We start from the raw sequence: 18,604 nt of genomic DNA, 5'->3' as shown, positions 1-18,604 counted from the left end.
GTTTCCTCATCCACAACATTAGTTGATGTATCCTCTATTTTCCCATCTCCATTTGCCCCTTTCTTTTTGACCTTACATTCATCCATTGAATCTACTTTTACAAGCAGCTTTTAGTCTCCCATTTGAAGTTTGTGAAGTTAATGCGTACTGAGTAGATTCTGGTTCTTTATACTCACAAATGGTGAATGCTTGCCTCTTTTCTGAAGCTCCTTGAACTCTCTTTGTGCTTAAAACAAAGCCACATTTCACAAGTAATTGTCTGATTAACATATCAGAAGTTTTCTAAGATATATCGCCTATAAAAACCATTGTAGTCGAAACCACTGCTTTTGTCACTCTTACGATTCTTCTGAGCAGCATGATCCTTCCTTGGTCCAATATGCTTTCCAACCAGAGGCACAGAGGTTGGCACCAACACCTGTTTGCTCTCTGTTGGGCAAGAATGTCAGACAGGCATATGATAGAACAACAGGGTGAGTATCAGTGCATTAGGGATGCAGAATCAAAAAGGGTACTATACTTAAAGAGTTATATCTCAATGCAAAAAGTATAAATAAGGTAGATGATCTTGTTGCACTATTACAGATTATCAGGTATGATGCTGTAGCAGTCTCTGAATCATGGCTGAAGAATGGTTAAGTTTGGAGCTGAACTGAATCGGAAGGATAGGAAGGTAGGCAGAGGGGGTGGCGTGGCTCTGCTGGTAAAGAATGGCATCAAATCAGTAGAAAGATGTGACATAGGATTAGAAGATGTTGAATCCTTGTGGGCTGAGTTAAGAAACTGCTAGGGTAAAAGGACCCTAATGGTGGTTATATACAGGCCTCCTGATAGTAGATGGTATGTAGACCACAGACTGCAACAGGAAATAGAAAAGGCGTATCAAAAGGGCAATGTTGTGATAGTCATGGGAGATTTCAACATGCAGGTTAATTGGGAAAATCAGGTTGGTAATGGATCTCAACAAAGTGAGATTGCCTACAAAATTTTTTTTAGAGCAGTTTGTCATTGAGCCTACTAGGGGATCAGCTATACTGGCTTGGGTGTTATGTAATGATTAGGAAGCACGAGGGAAAAAGACCCTTAGGAACCAGTGATCACAATATGATTGGGTTCAACTTGAAATTTGATAGGGAGAAAGAAAAGTCTGATGTTGCAGTATTTCAGTGGAGTAAAGGAAATTACAATGGTATGACAGAGGAGCTGGCCAAAGTAAATTGGAAGGAGATGCTGGCAGGGATGACAGCAGAGCAGCAATGGTGTGAGTTTCTGGGAAAAATGAGGAAGGTGCAGGATAGATGTATTCCAAAAGCAAAGAGATACTCAAATGGCAATATAGTACAACTGTGGCTGACAAGGGAAATCAAAGCTAATATAAAAGCCAAACAGAGGGCATACAACAAAGCAAAAATTAGCAGGAAGGTAGAGAATTGGCAAAGCTTTTAAAAATCTGCAGTGAGCAACAAAAAGAATCATTAGGAGGAAAAGATGGAATATGAACGCAAGCTAGAAAACAATATCAAAGTGGATAGAAAAAGCTTTATCAAGTAAAAAAAACAAGAAAGAGAGTGGATATAAGGCCGCTAGAAAATGAGGCCAGAAAAATATTAACGGAGGTGAAGGAGGTGGCAGATGAACTAAATTAGTATTTTGCTTCAGTCTTCACATTGGAAGACACTAGTAGTGTGCCATATTTGAAGGGTATGAGGGAGGAGAAGTGAGTGCAATTACTATTACAAGGGAGAAGGTAAAAAAAAGCTGAAAGACGTAAAGGTACATAAGTCACCCGGACCAGATGAACCGCACCCTAGGGTCCTGGAATAGGTAGTGGTAGAGATTGTGGAGGCATTCATAATCATCTTTCAAAATTCATTGGACTCTGGCATAGTGCCAGAGGACTGGAAAATTGCAAATGTCCCTCCACTCTTTAAGAAAGGAGGAAGGCAGCATAAAGGAAATTACAGACCAGTTAGCCCGACCTTGGTGGTTGGGAAGATGTTGGAGTCAATTGTTAAAGGATGAGGTTCGGGAGTATTTGGTGACACAGGACAAGATACGATAAAGTCCTCATGGATTCCTTAAGGGAAAATCTTGCCTGACGAAACTGTTGGAATTCTTTGAGCAGATTACAAGTAGGACAGATAAAGGGGATGCAGTGCATTTTGTACATTTGGACTTTCAGAAGGCCTGTGACAAGGTGCCACACATGAGGCTGCTTACCAAGTTAAGAGCCCATGGTATTACAGGAAAGTTACTGCCATGGCTAGAGCATTGGCTGAATGGTAGGAAGCAGTGAGTTAGATAAATCTTTTCTGGTTGGCTGCCGTGGTGTTCCACAGTGGTTGGTGTTGGGACCGCTTCATTTTATGCTGTATATCAATGATCTAGTTCATGGAATAGATGGTTTGTTGTCAAGTTTGCAGATGATCTAAAGATTGGTGGAGGGGCAGACAGTATTGAGAAAACAAGAAGTCTACAGACTGATTTGGACAGATTCTCCTATTCTCCTAAATAGGCAAACAAAGCGGTAAATGAAATACAATGTTGGAAAATGTATGTCATACATTTCCATAGAATGAATATTTTCTAACCGGGGAGAAAATCCAAAAATCTGAAATGCAATGGGATTTGGGAGTCCTTGTGCAGAACACCCTAAAGATTAACTTGCAGGTTGAGTGAATGGGTGAGAAAGGCAAATGCAATGTTATCACTTGTCTCAAGAAGGCTAGAATACAAGAGCAGGAATGTAATGCTGTGGCTTAATAAGGCACTGCTGAGGCCTCAACTTGAGTATTGTGAACAGTTCTGAGCTCCTTATCTATTCATTCATTAAGTTCACCTGCATTTCTTTGTCCCCCATTACTACCTCACCAGCATCATTGTCCAGTGGTCCAATGTCAACTCTCACCTCCCTTTTACTCTTCATATAACTGAAAAAAACACTTTTAGTATCCTGCTTTTTATTATTGGCTATATTTCATCCTTTCCCTTCTTATTGCTTTTTAGTTGCTTTTTGTTGGATTTTAAAAACTTTCCAATCATCCAACTTCCCACTCAATTTTTGCTACCATATATGCCCTTTCCTCGGCTTTTATGCAATCTTTAACCTTCCTTGTCTGCCACGGTTGCCAAGCCCTGCCATTTGAAAACAACTTCTGTGATTCATATCTATCCTGTTTCATATCTATCCTGTGCCTTGTGAACTATTCACAGAAATTACAGCCACCTCTGCTCTAACATCATTCCTATGCCAGTATCTTCCTCCAATCCACCTGGGCAAGCTCCTCTCTCAATGCCTCTGTTATTCCGTTGAGATTCGGATAGAAGTGACTTTTTAATTTTTGTACTACTTATTTAACTATAAATATTGTACTGTATTGCACTGTTCTGCTTTCATGACGTATATTAAACCAGTGATATTAAACCTGACTGGTTCTGATTCTGAAATTCACCACTTTCTAGCAAGAGAAATTCCTTGGACATACAGAGATACAAAACATCTAGAGTTGGGTATTGGGAATTTGGCAATTCAACAACCAAAAGACTCCACTCTTGATCATCTGCAGCCAGAAACAAAGGTAAGTACAGCCAGTTACATCTGAGACATGGTGCTAGACTTTTACAGATCATGTAGCACCATAATGTTTCTTTGAGGAACACCAGAATGGGGAACAAATGTGGTCAAAGTGACTTTGGCCAAGGGATGATTGTTCCTGCCAGACAGGATGGTTTCAGTATCTCAGAAACTGCACATCTCCCAGGATTTTCTCACTCAATAGTCTTTAGAGTTTACACAGGATGGTGCGAAAAACAAAAGCATCCAGTGAACAGCAGTTCTGTGGGTGAAAACGCATTGCTAATTAGAGGGGTCAGAGAAGAATGGCTAGACTTGTTTATTTTTATTTTATTAACAAAATATACTTTATTCAAAAATGAAATTATGTACAATAAACCATTCAATGACTCTCAATCCTTTACAGACATTTCCACCATATTCTATACATTTCCACACTTTTTGCCACTCACGTGGCACTCTGTCGTTTCATCTTTACACACCATTGTTGAGGGGTATACTCCCCGCCACCTGACCCCTCCCACTCCCGTGGGCTAGACTCATTTAAACTGACAGAAAGGCAACAGTAACTCAAATAACCAAATAACTGTTGTTACAGCAGTATGCAGAGGAGTGTCTGAATGCACAACATATCAAACTTGAAGTGGATGGGGTACAGCAGCAGAAGATCATGAGCATGCACTCAGTGGCCACTTTATTTGGTGCAGTAGGCATCTTTGAGAGAGTCTTACTGTGAAAGAAACTAACAGAATGCCAGAAATGTGAGACAGAAGTAAGTGTCATTGCTATTACTAGGGAGAAGGTATCTGGACTGATGACTACATCCCAGAGTTCTGGAAGAGGTAGCTGAAGTGACTATGGATGCATGGAATGATTCTGAAATGGTTCTTGAGGACTGGAAAATTGCAAATATCACTCCATTCTTTAAGAAGGGAGGGAGGCAGAAGAAAGGAAATTACAGGCCAGGTAACCTGACTTTAGTGGTTGGAAAGATGTTGAAGTCTATTATTAAGGATTAGGTTTCAGAGAAATTGGAGGCACATGATAAAAAAGGTCAAAGTCAGCTTGGTTTTCTAAAGGGGAAATCTGCCTGACAAATCTTTTTGGAAGTCTTTGAGGAAATAACAGGCAAGCTAGACAAAAGAGAGCCAATGGATGGTATTTACTTAGATTTTCTAAAGGTCCTTGACAAGGTGCCACACATGAAGCTGCTTAACAATTTAAGAGCCCATGGTACTACAGGAAAGATACTAACATGAAAAGAAGATTGGCTGAATGGCAGGAGGCTACAGGTGGAAATAAAGGAGGCCTTTTCTGGTTGGCTGCCGGTGACTAGGGGGCCTTTTCTGATCTGCTGCAGGGGTCAGTGTTGGGACTGCTTCTTTTCATATTATATGTCAATGATTTGGACGAAGGAATTGATTACTTTGTGGTCAAGTTTGCAGACAGTACAAAGATAGATGGAGGAGCAGGTAGTGTTGAGGAAGCAGGGTGTCAGCAGAAGGACTTAGACTGATTGGGGAAATGGGTAAAGTGGCAGATGGAATATAGTGTAGGGAAGTGCATGGTCACACACTTTGGCAGAAGAAATAATGGCATGGACTAGTTTCTAAATGAGGAGAAAATTCAAAAATCAGAGGAGCAAAGTAACTTGGGAGTCCTCATACAGAATTTCCTAAAGGTTAACTTCCAGGTTGAGTCAGTGGTGAGGAAGGCAAATGCAATAGTCAGACTGCACTTGGAGTATTGTGAGCAATTTTGGGCCCTTATCGAAGAAAAGATGTGTTAGCATTGGAGAGGGTCCGGAGGAGGTTCACGAGAATGATCCCAAGAACGAAAGGTTTAACATATGAGGAGAGTTTGTTGGCTCTGGGCCTGGAACTCACTGGTGTTTAGGAGAATGAGGGGGGATCTCATTGAAACCCATCAAATATTGAAAGGTCTGGATCAAGTGGATGTTGAGAAAATGTTTTCTATAGTGGGTGAGTGTAGGAGCAGAGAACACAGATAAGCAGACATTTCTTTAGCCAGCATGTGGTGAATCTGTGGAATTCATTGCCACAAGCAGCCGTGCAAGCAATGTCATTAGATATATTTAAGGCAAAGGTTGATAGGTTCTTCATTAATCAGGGCTCCAAATGTTAGAAGAGAAGACAGGAGAAAGGGGTCAAAAAGGATAATAAATCAGCCATGATGGAATGGTGGAGCAGACTTGGTGAGCAGAATGGCTTAATTTTGCTCTTATGTTTCATGGTCTAATGAAGTAGTCACTGAGTGTACTGAAGAGGTGATGGGCTTATGTAAGTGAGTGTACATAACATTAGCATATACACGTAGACTGATTGTATTGATATAAAGCAACACCAGGTACAAGTGTTTCTAAAACATAACTGGAAGCTTAAGGGAGATAAGGAAAACTATGCAACTGAGAAAGGAAGGACTACTGTTTTAAGAAACTACAACTGTTTTTCCAGATTTCTACACTCCCTAAACCTGATGTGGTAAGCCAGAACAGCCATGGAAATCAAGGGAGACCAACAGAAAACTGAACTGAGTTTTATCGACTTACTTAAAAAAGGAAGTTAAGGACGTAATTAACCACGACAACTGAGATTACAAAAGAAACTCCAACAGTCAATATTTATCTCACAAGTCACCCATTGCCATCTGAACTCTCATAGTTCAAGTCATACAGCATCGAAACAGGTACTGGTTAGCTCGATGCTATTACAACTCGGGGAGTCAGAGTTTAATTCCAACATCATCTTTAAGGAGCTTGGATGTTCATCCCATGAATGCACAAGTTTCTTCCAGCTGTTACGGTTTTCTTCCAGAAAAGGTGTTAGTAGGTTAATTGGTCATTGTAAATTGTCCTGTTATTAGGCTAAGGTTAAATAAGTTGGTTGCTAGGCAGCACGGCTCATTGAACTGGAAGGAAGTGCTGTACCTCTAAATAATTTTTTTTAAAATAAACACAAGTGCTGGAAGACCTCAGCAGGTCAGGGAGCATCTGTGGAAAGAAATAAAGAGTTGATCTTTCAGGCCGAGACCCTCCATCAGGACTGGAAAGGAAGAGAGAAGAAGCCAGAATAAGGTGGTGGGGGTGGGGGGGAGAAGACACTGGAAAGAGAAAGCTAGAAGGTCAAGATAAAGAGAAAACTAGAAGCCAGGTGAGTGGAAGGTAGGTGGGTAGGCTAATCCCATTTTTCCACAGTTAGCCCATCACTCTCTAAGCCTTAACAAGTAATTTAAAAATGTTGTCAATGTACCTGCCTCAACTATTTCCTCTTGCAAGCTTATTACATACACTGCATATATTCCATATGCTCTCATTATCATGCATTGACCTACACCACGCAAACCTTCCTCAGGATAGTGCCCTTGACCCAACCATCTTCAGATGCTTTATCTAGTACTTCCCTTCAATCACAAAGATCAGAAGTACAGGTGTGCACTGATGATTACATAATATTCAGCACAATTTCCAATTATTCAGATAAGGAAGCACTCTACATTCAAATGAAGCGTGATCTGAACAATATCCGGGCCTAGGGAGAAAGTAACACTTGCCGGCAACGACAAGATCCAAGAGAGAATCCAGCTATCATACATCGATATTCAACGACACTATTGTCACTGAATGCCTGAACGTCAATAGCCTAGGGCGGGGGTCGGCAACCCGCGGCTCCGGAGCCACATGTGGCTCTTTTACGTCTGTGCTGCGGCTCCCTGTTGCTTTGGGAAATAATTGGTTGTGGCGACCCTTTTCCTGGCACATTCGAACCTGCTCACAATTAGATAGCCTACGGGGGTTTGCGAGCACAGAGCTTTGGAGCCTCTGCGCCATGGGGGGCAGGTTGAGGGAGGCTTAAAAGTGAGGCTGAAGATTTCGAATAAAGTTTTTTCCTTCGACTGCAGTTACCGACTCCGTGTCGTAATTTTAGCGCTGCGTGTAGCACACCGCTACATGGTCAGCATTTAATTAAAATGTATTTTATGTTAGTTTGTTAGTTTTTGAAATGTAAATCTAAATTTGAAGATTATGGTGATCTTGTACAATCTAAATAAGACGTTGTGGCGACCCATTTCCTGACACATCCGAACCGGCTCACAATTAGCCAGCGTTCAGGCTAAGGGAGATAGCCTATGGGGGTTTGTGAGTACGTGTCTTTTGCAGCATCCGCGCCCATGGGGGGCGGGTTGAGGGAGGCTTAAAAGCAAGGCTGTTTAGTTCGAATAAAGCTATCTTTGACTGCAGTTTACTGACTGCGTGTAGCACACCGCTACAAAACGTGTTTTTATCGCTGGCTGTCCAGAGGGGAGGTGCTGAAACTCTTTGTCGCGTGTCTGGAAGAAGTGAAAACTTTCCTGGGCAGCAAAGGGCTCACCTTTCCTGAGCTGGAACAGCCAGAGTGGCTGGAAAAGCTACACTTCACGGTAGACATGACAGCGCACCTGAACACGCTGAACACAGCTCTTCAACGGGGTAAGGACGTACAGCCCTGCACATGTTGGAGGATGTTTTGGCATTCGAGCGCAAGTTGACGTTGCTTGCCAGAGATTTACAGAAAGGCACATTGTCTCACTTCCACACGACATGATAAATTCGGAGTATTTACATTCTGCAATCATCGCAATACAAACATCGTTTGGGAAACGCTTCTGTGAGTTCAGAGAGGAAAAAAAACACATTATCCTTCCCGGTCACTCCCCTAAGCATCGATCCATCCCTACTGAATACGACTGCATTGTCAGGTGTGAGTCAACCTGAACAAGTATGATAAATATTTTAATTGCCTATTACTTTACGTATATTCATATGTTTTCATTGTTCAGTGAAATAGTCCTTTTATTTTTCAGGTTGACAGCTGGCTGACGTTATTTTTGGTTTGCTGCTGGCGGCAAATTTAAGTTTGGTGTTTTTCATAAATACAAGAAGGACTCAAATAGACGTTGAGTATTTTACTTAAAAGTAACCTTCAACCCAACGTCTTTTTTTTCGGAGTTCAAAATGTTTTTGTTGCATGCAGAAATGTAATTTCGTTTTCTCTGCAGGAGTTCATCAATTTCATAAATGCAACACATTATAGTTTGTTTATACATAGCATAAAGGCAAAACAAAACGTTGTATGCAGTGTTATTTCATTTTAAATGTCAAACGGGTTTTGCGGCTCCCAGTGTTTTCTTTTCTGTGGGAAACGGGTCCAAGTGGCTCTTTCAGTGGTAAAGGTTGCTGACCCCTGGCCTAGGGGTTACCATTGACCAGACACTGAGCTGGAGTAGCCATAAGCATAATGTCAGGGACTGTGACAAACTCATCCTCTACCCCCCAAAAGTGCTCAGCATCTACAAAGATCAAGTTTGGAGTATGATGAAGTGCTCTCCATTTGACTGGATGAGTGCAGCTTCAACAACACACAAGACAGAGCAGCCCACATAGGCATCATCTACAACAATTCATTCACTCCACCGCCAACACACAGCAGCAGCAGTGTGCATCATCTACAGGATGCACTGCATGAAGCAGATCGGAAGATTATAAACCACTGTCCACAGTGTGCAAAATTTGAAATAGCCAAACTGACAAAAAACCATTTGAAACAGGATTAGGAGATGCATGTGAAAAAAATAAAGCAGTGTGAAGTATAGAAGAGCAGGAGAATTTCAGGTCTTCGAGGTCAAGAGACCCAGCATGGCAACATAGTGCTTTACAGTAAATGCATTCCAGGTTCATTTCCTGCCACAGCCTATGGGGAGTTTCTATGTTCTCCCCATGACCGCGTTAGTTTACTCTGGGTGCTCCAGTTTCCTCCCAGTCCAAAGACATACTTGGGTGGTAGGTTGATTGTTCATTGTAAATTGTCCCATGATTAGGCTTGGATTAAACTGAGGAAGTACTGGGCAGCACGTGCAAATTTCACACTGTATCTCAATAAATAAAATAAATGATGGAATGAAGGAAAACAAAGCTAAACAAGAGGTAAAACAAAAGGCATATTGGCAAGTTTGACTTCATTAGTTGAAATACAGAGTTTGCAAGCCAGGAAGTATGTTGCAGCTTTATAAAACGCTAGTTAGACAGCATGTGAAGTATTACAATCAGTTCAGGTTGCCCCATTAAAGGAAGCATGTGGAAGCTATGAAGAGGGTCAAGAAGAGGTTTATCAGGATGCTGTCTGCATTACAGGGCATGTGGTAGAAGTAGAAGTTGAACAAAGTCAGGTTGAATTTGCATTGATTTCAGATCGATGGGGCACCACAGTAGCGTAGCGGTTAGAGTAACACTCTTAAGCAACATTGTTATAGCTTGGGTCATCAGAGTTTGGAGTAATTTCCAGAGTCCTCTGTAAGAAACTTGGTGCATGACTTTCCTCCAGGTGCTCCGGTTTCCTCCCACATCCAGTGTGCCAGTTGGTATGTTAATTGGCCATTGTAAATTGTTCTGTGATTAGGCTAGGGGTTAAATCAAAGAGCTGCTGGATGATGAGGCTTGGTGGGCCACAAGAGCCAGTTCTGCACTGTATCTCTAAATAAATAAATATATATATAATCCCAGAGCAGCAGAGAGCAAGGGGAGATCTGATAGAAAACTGAACTGATAGGCATTGATAGGGTATACAGCCAGAATCCTTCTCCCTAGAATCAAAATGTCTAATACAGGAACATGCATGAGAAATACATGTTCACAAGTATTAGATATTAAGAACATGCACTTAACAAGGATCAGGTTCAAAGGAGATGTGCAGGACAAGTTAAATCATTTATTTTATTATTTTTTTCTTTACACAGAGCAGTGGTTGCTGCCAGGGTTGGTAGTGGAGACAAATACAATGTAGGGATTCAAGGGCCATCTTAGACAGGCACAAGAATGTATAAAGAATAGACAGGCATGGACATTGTGCAGGCAGAAGTTATTATTTTAATTAGGCACTTAATTGCTAGTTTAATTAGTCTGGTACACCATTGTGAGCCTTAGGGCCTGCTCCTGTGCTGTACTGTTCTATGTTCGAAAAGTTTCAAGGCTCGCTGGGCTACAGGAGTTTACAGAAAATTTATACAAACAGAAGTAAAGTATGGCAGGAGAAAAATATAAATAAAAGGATTAGAACTTTAAAACACAGTTTTTCTCTCGATTTGGAGGTCAATATGAACTGGTAAGTACAGGGATGACAAGTGATTAGGACTTGAATTAAGTAAACAACAAGCTCTGTTTGAATACAACCAATCCAAAAGTAAAGGTCAGCTCCCAGAACATCAAAAAAAAATTGAGCTCAGATATACTAGAAGCATTGAGCAAGTATCCTCCAGTGATTGACTGTAAATTATGAAGATGGAGAGGGAAATCTTCACCACAGAGAGAATATTGGGTTGACAGCTCAGCCCAGGATTAATGTTTAAATTGTCTGCTAAATCACATTGGAAATAATACTGGTTTTGAGCCTTCAAAATGTATAAAGCAGAGCAAACTATGTTTGTTTTGGGATTGAAGTGCAGAGCAAAGCCTCAGCATTTGAAACTGGACTAGATTCAAATTCCCTCTTAAAATATTTCTGAATTGCTCTGGATTTCCTGTCTGAGAACATTTGTTTAGAGAATCTGCAAGTGTTTCTAAAGGAAAATTTGATTTTTAAAAATCTGAAAATGTTCAGCATGTCAGGCAGCCTCTATGAAACAGGAAATAGGTTAACATTTCAGGTCAATAACATATCAATAAGGAACTGATCTGCTGAAGCTGCAACACGGGACCATATGCTTTTGCACGTAAACAGACAAAGCGAAGGGACTTCACGAGGAATGGATCTGATCCAAGAGTTTGCATGAGGAATCAATCTGAATAAAAAAGACTGTTAAGGTGGATGGCAACAGTCTTCTCCCCACCCCTACCTCCCAGGTTACTGGAGTCTAAAACTACAGTCATAATTTTAGGCTAAGAGGGGAAAGATTTAAAGGGTTCCCAATGGGCAACTTCTGCACACGGAGGATGATAAGCAAATTTAATGAGCTACCAGAGTGAGGAATCGGCATATTGGAGTAAAATTAAAATATTTCTGAAAAGTGTCAAGTTAACTTTGACTCTTACAAGCTAAAGCTGACCCATCCAATTTTAGGACCTGCGTCTTAAGATACAAGGTCCCTGTGTGGAGATCAACTCAGCCTAATGGGCATCAATTTACATGTGAGAAATGGCAAGCAGACTACTCACTGATTTACCCGAAGGGGGACCAACAATGAGAGACCATATAACACATACCCGGTATATTACAAGGATCCAGCCAATCCAATGTTATGTTTAAGAGACGAATATTACAGCAACCAGATGCAGATGGAGAATGCCTTCCCACACACTTAATGATTAAAGATGGTTTAATGTCATTTCCAGTACGCGTGTAAAGGAGAATGAAATTATTGTTACTCCGGATCAGATAATAGACACACAAGTATACAAGGTGACTCTGATGGGAAATGATAAAGTGGTGGTGGCTGGGGGTGTGGAGGGATGGGTTAGTGGGTGGAGGTGTTGATGGACAGTAACTGTTTTTGAGTCTGATGGTCCTGGCATGGATGCTATATAGTCTTCTCCCTGATGGGAGTGGGACAAACAGTCCGTGAACAGGATCTGCAACAAATAAAGAAACTGGGAGTAAAGAGCCACCTCAGTTGAAGGTGGTGAAGCAACCTGGAGAAATAACAATGAGAAAAGCAAAGGATAAAAACCTGATATCTCCCCTGAACCGAGGAAATGAAAATTGTTTGAAGGTTAGAAACACAAGGGTGAAGTTTCAGGAACAACAAACCTTAAGTCACAATCAGGATCAAGCTTTATAACAAAATATTAAAATAAGAGGTTTAGTGATGATCTGGACCTGTGAACAGAGATCCCTCGTATTTAATACGACACCAAAATTGCAAACCATTGTGATCAGTTTCATACAGTTTTTAGAGATAGAGGTTAAAAAATATATATCAGAGGTCAGGGACTAAAATTGGAGACAGTGGCTCATAAACATGAGATTCTGCAGATGCTGGAAATCCTATTATGTAACACTATTACAGGAAAAAAGGTTCATAAATGAGATGGAAGACCCTGATTACAAATAAGCACATTAACCATTTATTTACAGACAGCAGTATGTGGGCCCTCCTAGCTCAACAGCATACTTTCCCAATGATTCCTCAGAACCGATTGCAACCTCAGTGTGGAGAGGAGTCAGTGGAGACAAAGGAAAACCAGCAAGTCTCTCGCACATGCTATTCTTATATCCCCAAGGCTCCAGGAACTGGGCACCAGTGTCATGGCACACAAGTCAACCAATGGGAAAGAGCTGCTGCATCTCTTGAACAGGCCAATCAACAACCAACATGACAAAAGCAGCTTTCAACTGGCAAATAAACTAACCTTTCACATCACAAACACACATAAAATGCTGGAGGAACTCAACAGGTTCAGCAGCATCTATGGAGAAGAATAAACAGTCAATGTTTTGGGTCAAGACCCTTCGCCAGTTCAGTGGCTTTTGTCCAATGTTCAGATGAGGAAATGCTTACCTCTTTGCTTGCGGATGACATGTGAGATAGAGATCAGGGAGTGAATTAAGAGTAAAGTGATGCTCTGCTTTCAGGTAATAACGCCAATAAACAATGCTTAGATGAAATACTTAGAAATATTTAAGGGAACATGAGGGGGAACTTCTTCACTCAGAAGGCGGTGAGTGTGAAGTGGGCTGCCAGCAGAAGTGGACGATTTCAACATGCAAGAGAACTTTGGATAGGTACATGGTTGGGGGGCATGGAGGGCTATGGTCCAAGTGCAGATTGATGGGACTAGGCAAAATAACAAATTGGCATGGACTAAATGGGCAGAAAAGCCTGTTTCTGTGCTGTAGTATCCTTTCTTTTCTTTTTACAATATTTTTATTCAGAAGTAAAAACTAGATTTACAGAGTGCAACACATAAATACATCTCAACATAAATTGTGTACATTCATATATTGTAATAAAATTGATCAAAATGTTATAGCATATCACATAAAGGTACACTACTCTGTAATCAAAAATTTAAAGATAGATCATACATCATAAAAGGAATTTTTTATATAAAAAAATTCAACCCCCTACCAAAGAAATAAGCTGATGGATGATAACGGATAATTAGAAAAAAAACATATTCGCTTAAGAAAAGAAGATAGAAATATACATAAAAGTCTATGCACTGTTAAACTTTATAAATTGGAAAAGTAATTTAGGAAAGGTCCCCAGATATCATAAAAAGATTGTTTCGAATTTAAGACTGAGCAGCGGATCTTCTCTAAATTTAAATAAGACATAATAGCATGTAGCCATTGAAAATGTGTAGAAGGGGTAGACTCCTTCCGTATCCTATGACTGAGAAATAAGATGGGTATCCAAGGCATCCAAATAGAAAAAATAGATATTATGGGTGATTCCCTAGTTGTGTCTGATAATAATTAAGCCAGTAAACACAGTCTCATTGGTAGAGTAATATTGGACACCAACAGATGACACTGGTCAAACAGAGCAAACATTTAAAAAAAACAGATTCCTGGAGATGCACTCAATGTTGACTATTTTACATCACTGACACATTTGCATGGTAACTACAATACTTGCAGTTTTACCTGTCTTCTAAGCTACTGGATGAAATTCAAGTTTAATTGTCAATTCAACCATGCATATGAATGCAGCCAAACAAAGCAGTGTTCCTCTGAGGCCAAGGTCAAAACAGAGTATATATAATCACACATAGCATAAGGCACATATGGCCCATATAATTATGATGGCAGTAAAATGTATAGTCATAATATTAATATAGCCCAAATCCCTAAGCACCATGGCCGGTAGCTTGATGGCGCACGGGATGACTTCCCTAGAGCATTGTTTCTGTAAGAACAAGCACACAGCTGTTCCCCATCACACGCTAGTGCAGCTGCAGATGAATGGAATCCAGCATTTTGTCCACCAAGTGGACACTGGAGGGCAGCATGACAGGCAGGGCCACCCTCAACCCAGCCCAGACCACTGCCACAGCACACCATCTGCAGCATCTCCTCCCCTGAGATGTTGCCACAGGTGATCCTGTGGCATGAAGGCCTGGTCCATGCAACAATCAAGGCCGTGCAGCTCACTCACCATCAGTCTTGCCATTAAACCAGTGAACCCAACTTTCAGTGTTCCAACAATGCCCAACATTGTCTTTGGTTGTCTGATGTAAACTCAACAAGAGTAACATCAGAGTGGGGATTGAAAGCATGGTAAGATTCATACTTTGTAGGAAAGGGAAGGAAGAGGAAAGGAATAGAATTGACAATTCACACTCATTACTGAGATGGGGGGATTCTATTTACCTCACTGAACTGAATGGAAAAATCTAATTTTATATCAGCAAATCTACAAGTTTTATCAAGGGTCATTACCGGGGAAGGAAGTATGTATATAAAAAGATTAAACATACCTGCAAGGCCCAAAAATGCAGCCAAGTATCGAGTTTCAAGACCATCCCTCACAGTCTGAATCGCACCATAGACAGGAGGCACAATCATAATCAGGTTACTTACAGTATTCCCTGCAGAATAAAAAGAACAAGGAAGTGAAAACTGGTGCCAGGCAGCCAATACATGCTGCAGTGTTTTGTCTGCCCAGAATTTTGCTGAATTCTGAGTATGACGAGTTTGGGTTCCAACTACAAAATATTTCAGTGTAGAAAACGGCTCCTTTAGTGACTCAGTGGCCTTATGTGCACAACAGGGTAGTGATCAATACGAAGTGGCGTGAAATCAGCCAAGGGTCCCACACTTAGCGCCATGTTAGTGATTGAGATAAACGTTAGGCTCGGAGGATGCTCACTCATACCAATTTAAACACTTAAAGTCCACTTATGAATGTTTAGGACATAGTACAGCACAGAACAGGTCCTTTGGCCCACAATGTTGTGCCAACCTATTAAACTATTTTTCCAATCATCTTTGTGCCTATCTAAGATCCTCTTAAGTCTTCCTAATATATATCTGTCTCTGATACTACTCTCGGCAGTGCATTCCATACACCCACCATTCGCTGTGTAAAAATATTGAACTCTGACATTCCACCCCCCCCATACTTTCTTCCAATCACCTTAAAATTCTGTACCCTCGTATTACCCACTTCCACCACGGGAAAAAGTCTCTAGCTGTCCACTTGATTTATGTCTCTTATGATTATGCACACCTCTGTCAAGTCACCTCACATCCTCTTTCACTTCAGACAAAAAAGTCCTAGCTTGCTCAACCTATCCTCATAAGATGCTGCCTGGATTAGCAGCACATCCTAGTAAATTTCCTCAACCTCTCTGAAGCTTCCACATCTTTCCTATTAAGAGACTACCAGTACTAAACACAATCTAAGTGTGTCCTAGCCGGGGTTTTATAAAGCTGCAACATCAACTGTCGTTATATTTCTTCTGCCTCGGTTAAACTTTCTTCTTCTCCCCTACCCCTCCTCCCCCACCCTGCTCCATCTGTTCATCATGCTTCCTTTATAATGAAAAGTTTATATAGTTCCACCTTTCAATCTGTCTCAACACTCCCCCTTCCTGCCTGTAATCCTACCCACCCTCCACAAAATCTGGTTTCATTCATCATCAACCAGCCTCTCCCATCAACCCTCCCTCTCACGTCTTTATACTAGCCATCTTCCCCCGCCACTCTCAGTCCTGATGTAGGTCACAAGCCAGAACATTGATTCCTTTGCCTCCACAGATTCTATCTCACCTGCTCAGTTCTTCCACACATTTGTATTTTGCTTTGAAATACGAACAGCATACTTCATTAGGTGTTTGAAGAGATTTGCTATGTCTCCAAGGACTCTCACAAATTTCTATAGACATACCACAGAGGGCATTCTAACAGGTCGCATCACCAATATGGTAAGAAAGCGCCAATGCACAGGATCAGAAAAAACTGCAGAGCGTTGTAAACTCAGCTAGCTCCATCATGTGCATGAGCCTCCCCACCATTGATGACATCTTTAAACAGGCAGAGTTCAAAGAAAATTTATTATCAAAGGACACATGTCACCATACACGACCCTGAAATTCATTTTCTTCCAGGCATACTCAATAAAAAGTAAGTGTCTTTTATGTGCAAAAGACAACAAACCGAGCAAATACAAAAAAGAAAGAAAGAATAATAATAAATAAGCAATAAATATCGAGAACATGACACAAGGTATTCTTGCAAGTGAGTTCATATCTTCTGGGAACATTTTTATGTTGGGACAAATGAGGTTGAATGAAGTTATCACCTTGTTGAAGTGCCTAATGGTTTGAGGGGCAGTAACTGTTGAGGGGTAGACAGTGCCTCAAGAAGCCGGTATCCATCACCTTACCATCCAGGACATGCCCTTTTCTCATTACTACTAGCTAGGAGGAGATACTGAAGCCTGAAGTCACACACTCAGTATTTAGGAACAGCTTCTAACCCTCCACTATCAGATTTCTGAATGGACCATAAACCCACAAACACTACCTCACTTCTTGTTCTTTTTTTTGCACTTATTTATTTTTACATATTTCTTACTGTAACTTTAGTCATTTTTAATCGTTACGCACTGTATTGTGGGCACAACACAAACAAAACTTAAACATATGTCATAAGACCATAAGATATAGGAGCAGAAGTAGGCCATTCTGCCCATCGAATCTGCTCTGCCATTCAATCATGGGCTGATCCAATTATTCCAGTCATCCCCACTCCCCTGCCTTCACCCCATACCCTTTGATGCCCTGGCTAATCAAGAACCTATCTATCTCTGCCTTAAATACACCCAATGTCTTGGCCTCCAAAGCCGCTTGTAGCAACAAAAATTCCACAGATTTACCACCCTCTGACTAAAGTAATTTTGTCCACATCTCTGTTCTAAATGGACACCTTCAATCCTGAAGTCGTACCCTCTTGTCCTGGACTCCCCTACCATGGGAAATAACTTTGCTATATCTAATCTGTTCAGGCCTTTTAACATTTGGAATGTTTCTATGTATGAGATCTCACCTCATTCTCCTGAACTCCAGGGAATACAGCCCAAGAGCTGCCACATGTTCCCCAAATGGTAACCCTTTCATTCCTGGAATCATTATCGTGAATCTTCTCTGAACCCTCTCCAATATTATATCCTTTCTAAAATAAGGAGGCTAAAAATGCACATAATACTGTGTGGTCTCACAAGTGCCTTAAAGAGCCTCAACATCACATCCCTGCTTTTATATTCTATACCTCTAGAAATGAATGCCAACATTGCATTTGCCTTCTTCACCACTGACTCAATCTGGAGGTTAACCTTTAGGGTAACCTGCATAAGGACTCCCAAGTCCCTTTGCATCTCTTCATTTTGAATTCTCTCCCCATCTAAATAATAGTCTGCCCATTTATTTCTTTCACCAAGGTGCATGGCCATACACTTTCCAACATTGTATTTAATTTCCCCCTTCTTTGCCCATTCCCCTAAACTATCTAAGTCTCTCTGCGGTTTCTGTTTCCTCAACACTACCCACTCCTCCACCTACTTTGTAACATCTGCAAAGTTAGCCACAAATCCATTAATACCGTAGTCCAAATCATTGACACACGTCGTAAAAAGTAACGGTCCCAACACCAACCCCTGTGGAACTCCACTGGTAGCTGGCAGCCAGCCAAAATAGGATCCCTTTACTCCCGCTCTCTGTATTCTGCCGATCAGCCAATGCTCCACCCATGCTAGTAACTCCCCTGTAATTCCATGGGATCTTATCTTGCTAAGCAGCCTCATGTGCTGCACCTTATCAAAGGCCTTCTGAAAATCCAAGTACACCACATCTACTGCATCTCCTTTGTCTACCATGCCTGTAATTTCCTCAAAAAATTGCAATAGGTTAGTCAGACAGGATTTTCCTTTCAGGAAATCATGCTGGCTTTGGCCTATCTGTCATGTGCCTCCAGGTACTCCGTAATCTCATCCCTAACAATCAATTCCAACAACTTCCCAACCACTGTCAGACTAACA

General features: G+C 41.1%; 1 protein-coding gene across 6 annotated transcripts in view; it reads right to left on the bottom strand.

The window, feature by feature from the left end:
• The window catches only part of acer3 (alkaline ceramidase 3), a 267,551-nt gene that overhangs the window by 199,107 nt on the left and 49,840 nt on the right, over positions 1 to 18,604 (bottom strand). For 4 of the 6 annotated variants that reach the window (XR_009511061.1, XM_059963723.1, XM_059963726.1 and 1 more), the window contains exons 2-3: positions 15,045 to 15,155; positions 12,972 to 13,028 (exon numbers count right to left, since the gene is read on the bottom strand). Coding sequence is in view for 4 of the 6 variants with exons in the window: in XM_059963723.1 (XP_059819706.1) it covers positions 12,972 to 13,028; positions 15,045 to 15,155 (168 nt within the window). In the remaining 2 variants the exon portion in view is untranslated. The remainder of the gene's footprint in view (positions 1 to 12,971; positions 13,029 to 15,044; positions 15,156 to 18,604) is intronic. The other 2 variants (XR_009511062.1, XM_059963724.1) reach the window with 1 other exon arrangement.

This window comes from Hypanus sabinus, chromosome 3 (genome assembly GCF_030144855.1).
Source record: "Hypanus sabinus isolate sHypSab1 chromosome 3, sHypSab1.hap1, whole genome shotgun sequence".
Lineage (NCBI taxonomy): Eukaryota > Metazoa > Chordata > Chondrichthyes > Myliobatiformes > Dasyatidae > Hypanus > Hypanus sabinus.
This window is presented reverse-complemented; position numbering and strand designations above follow the sequence as displayed.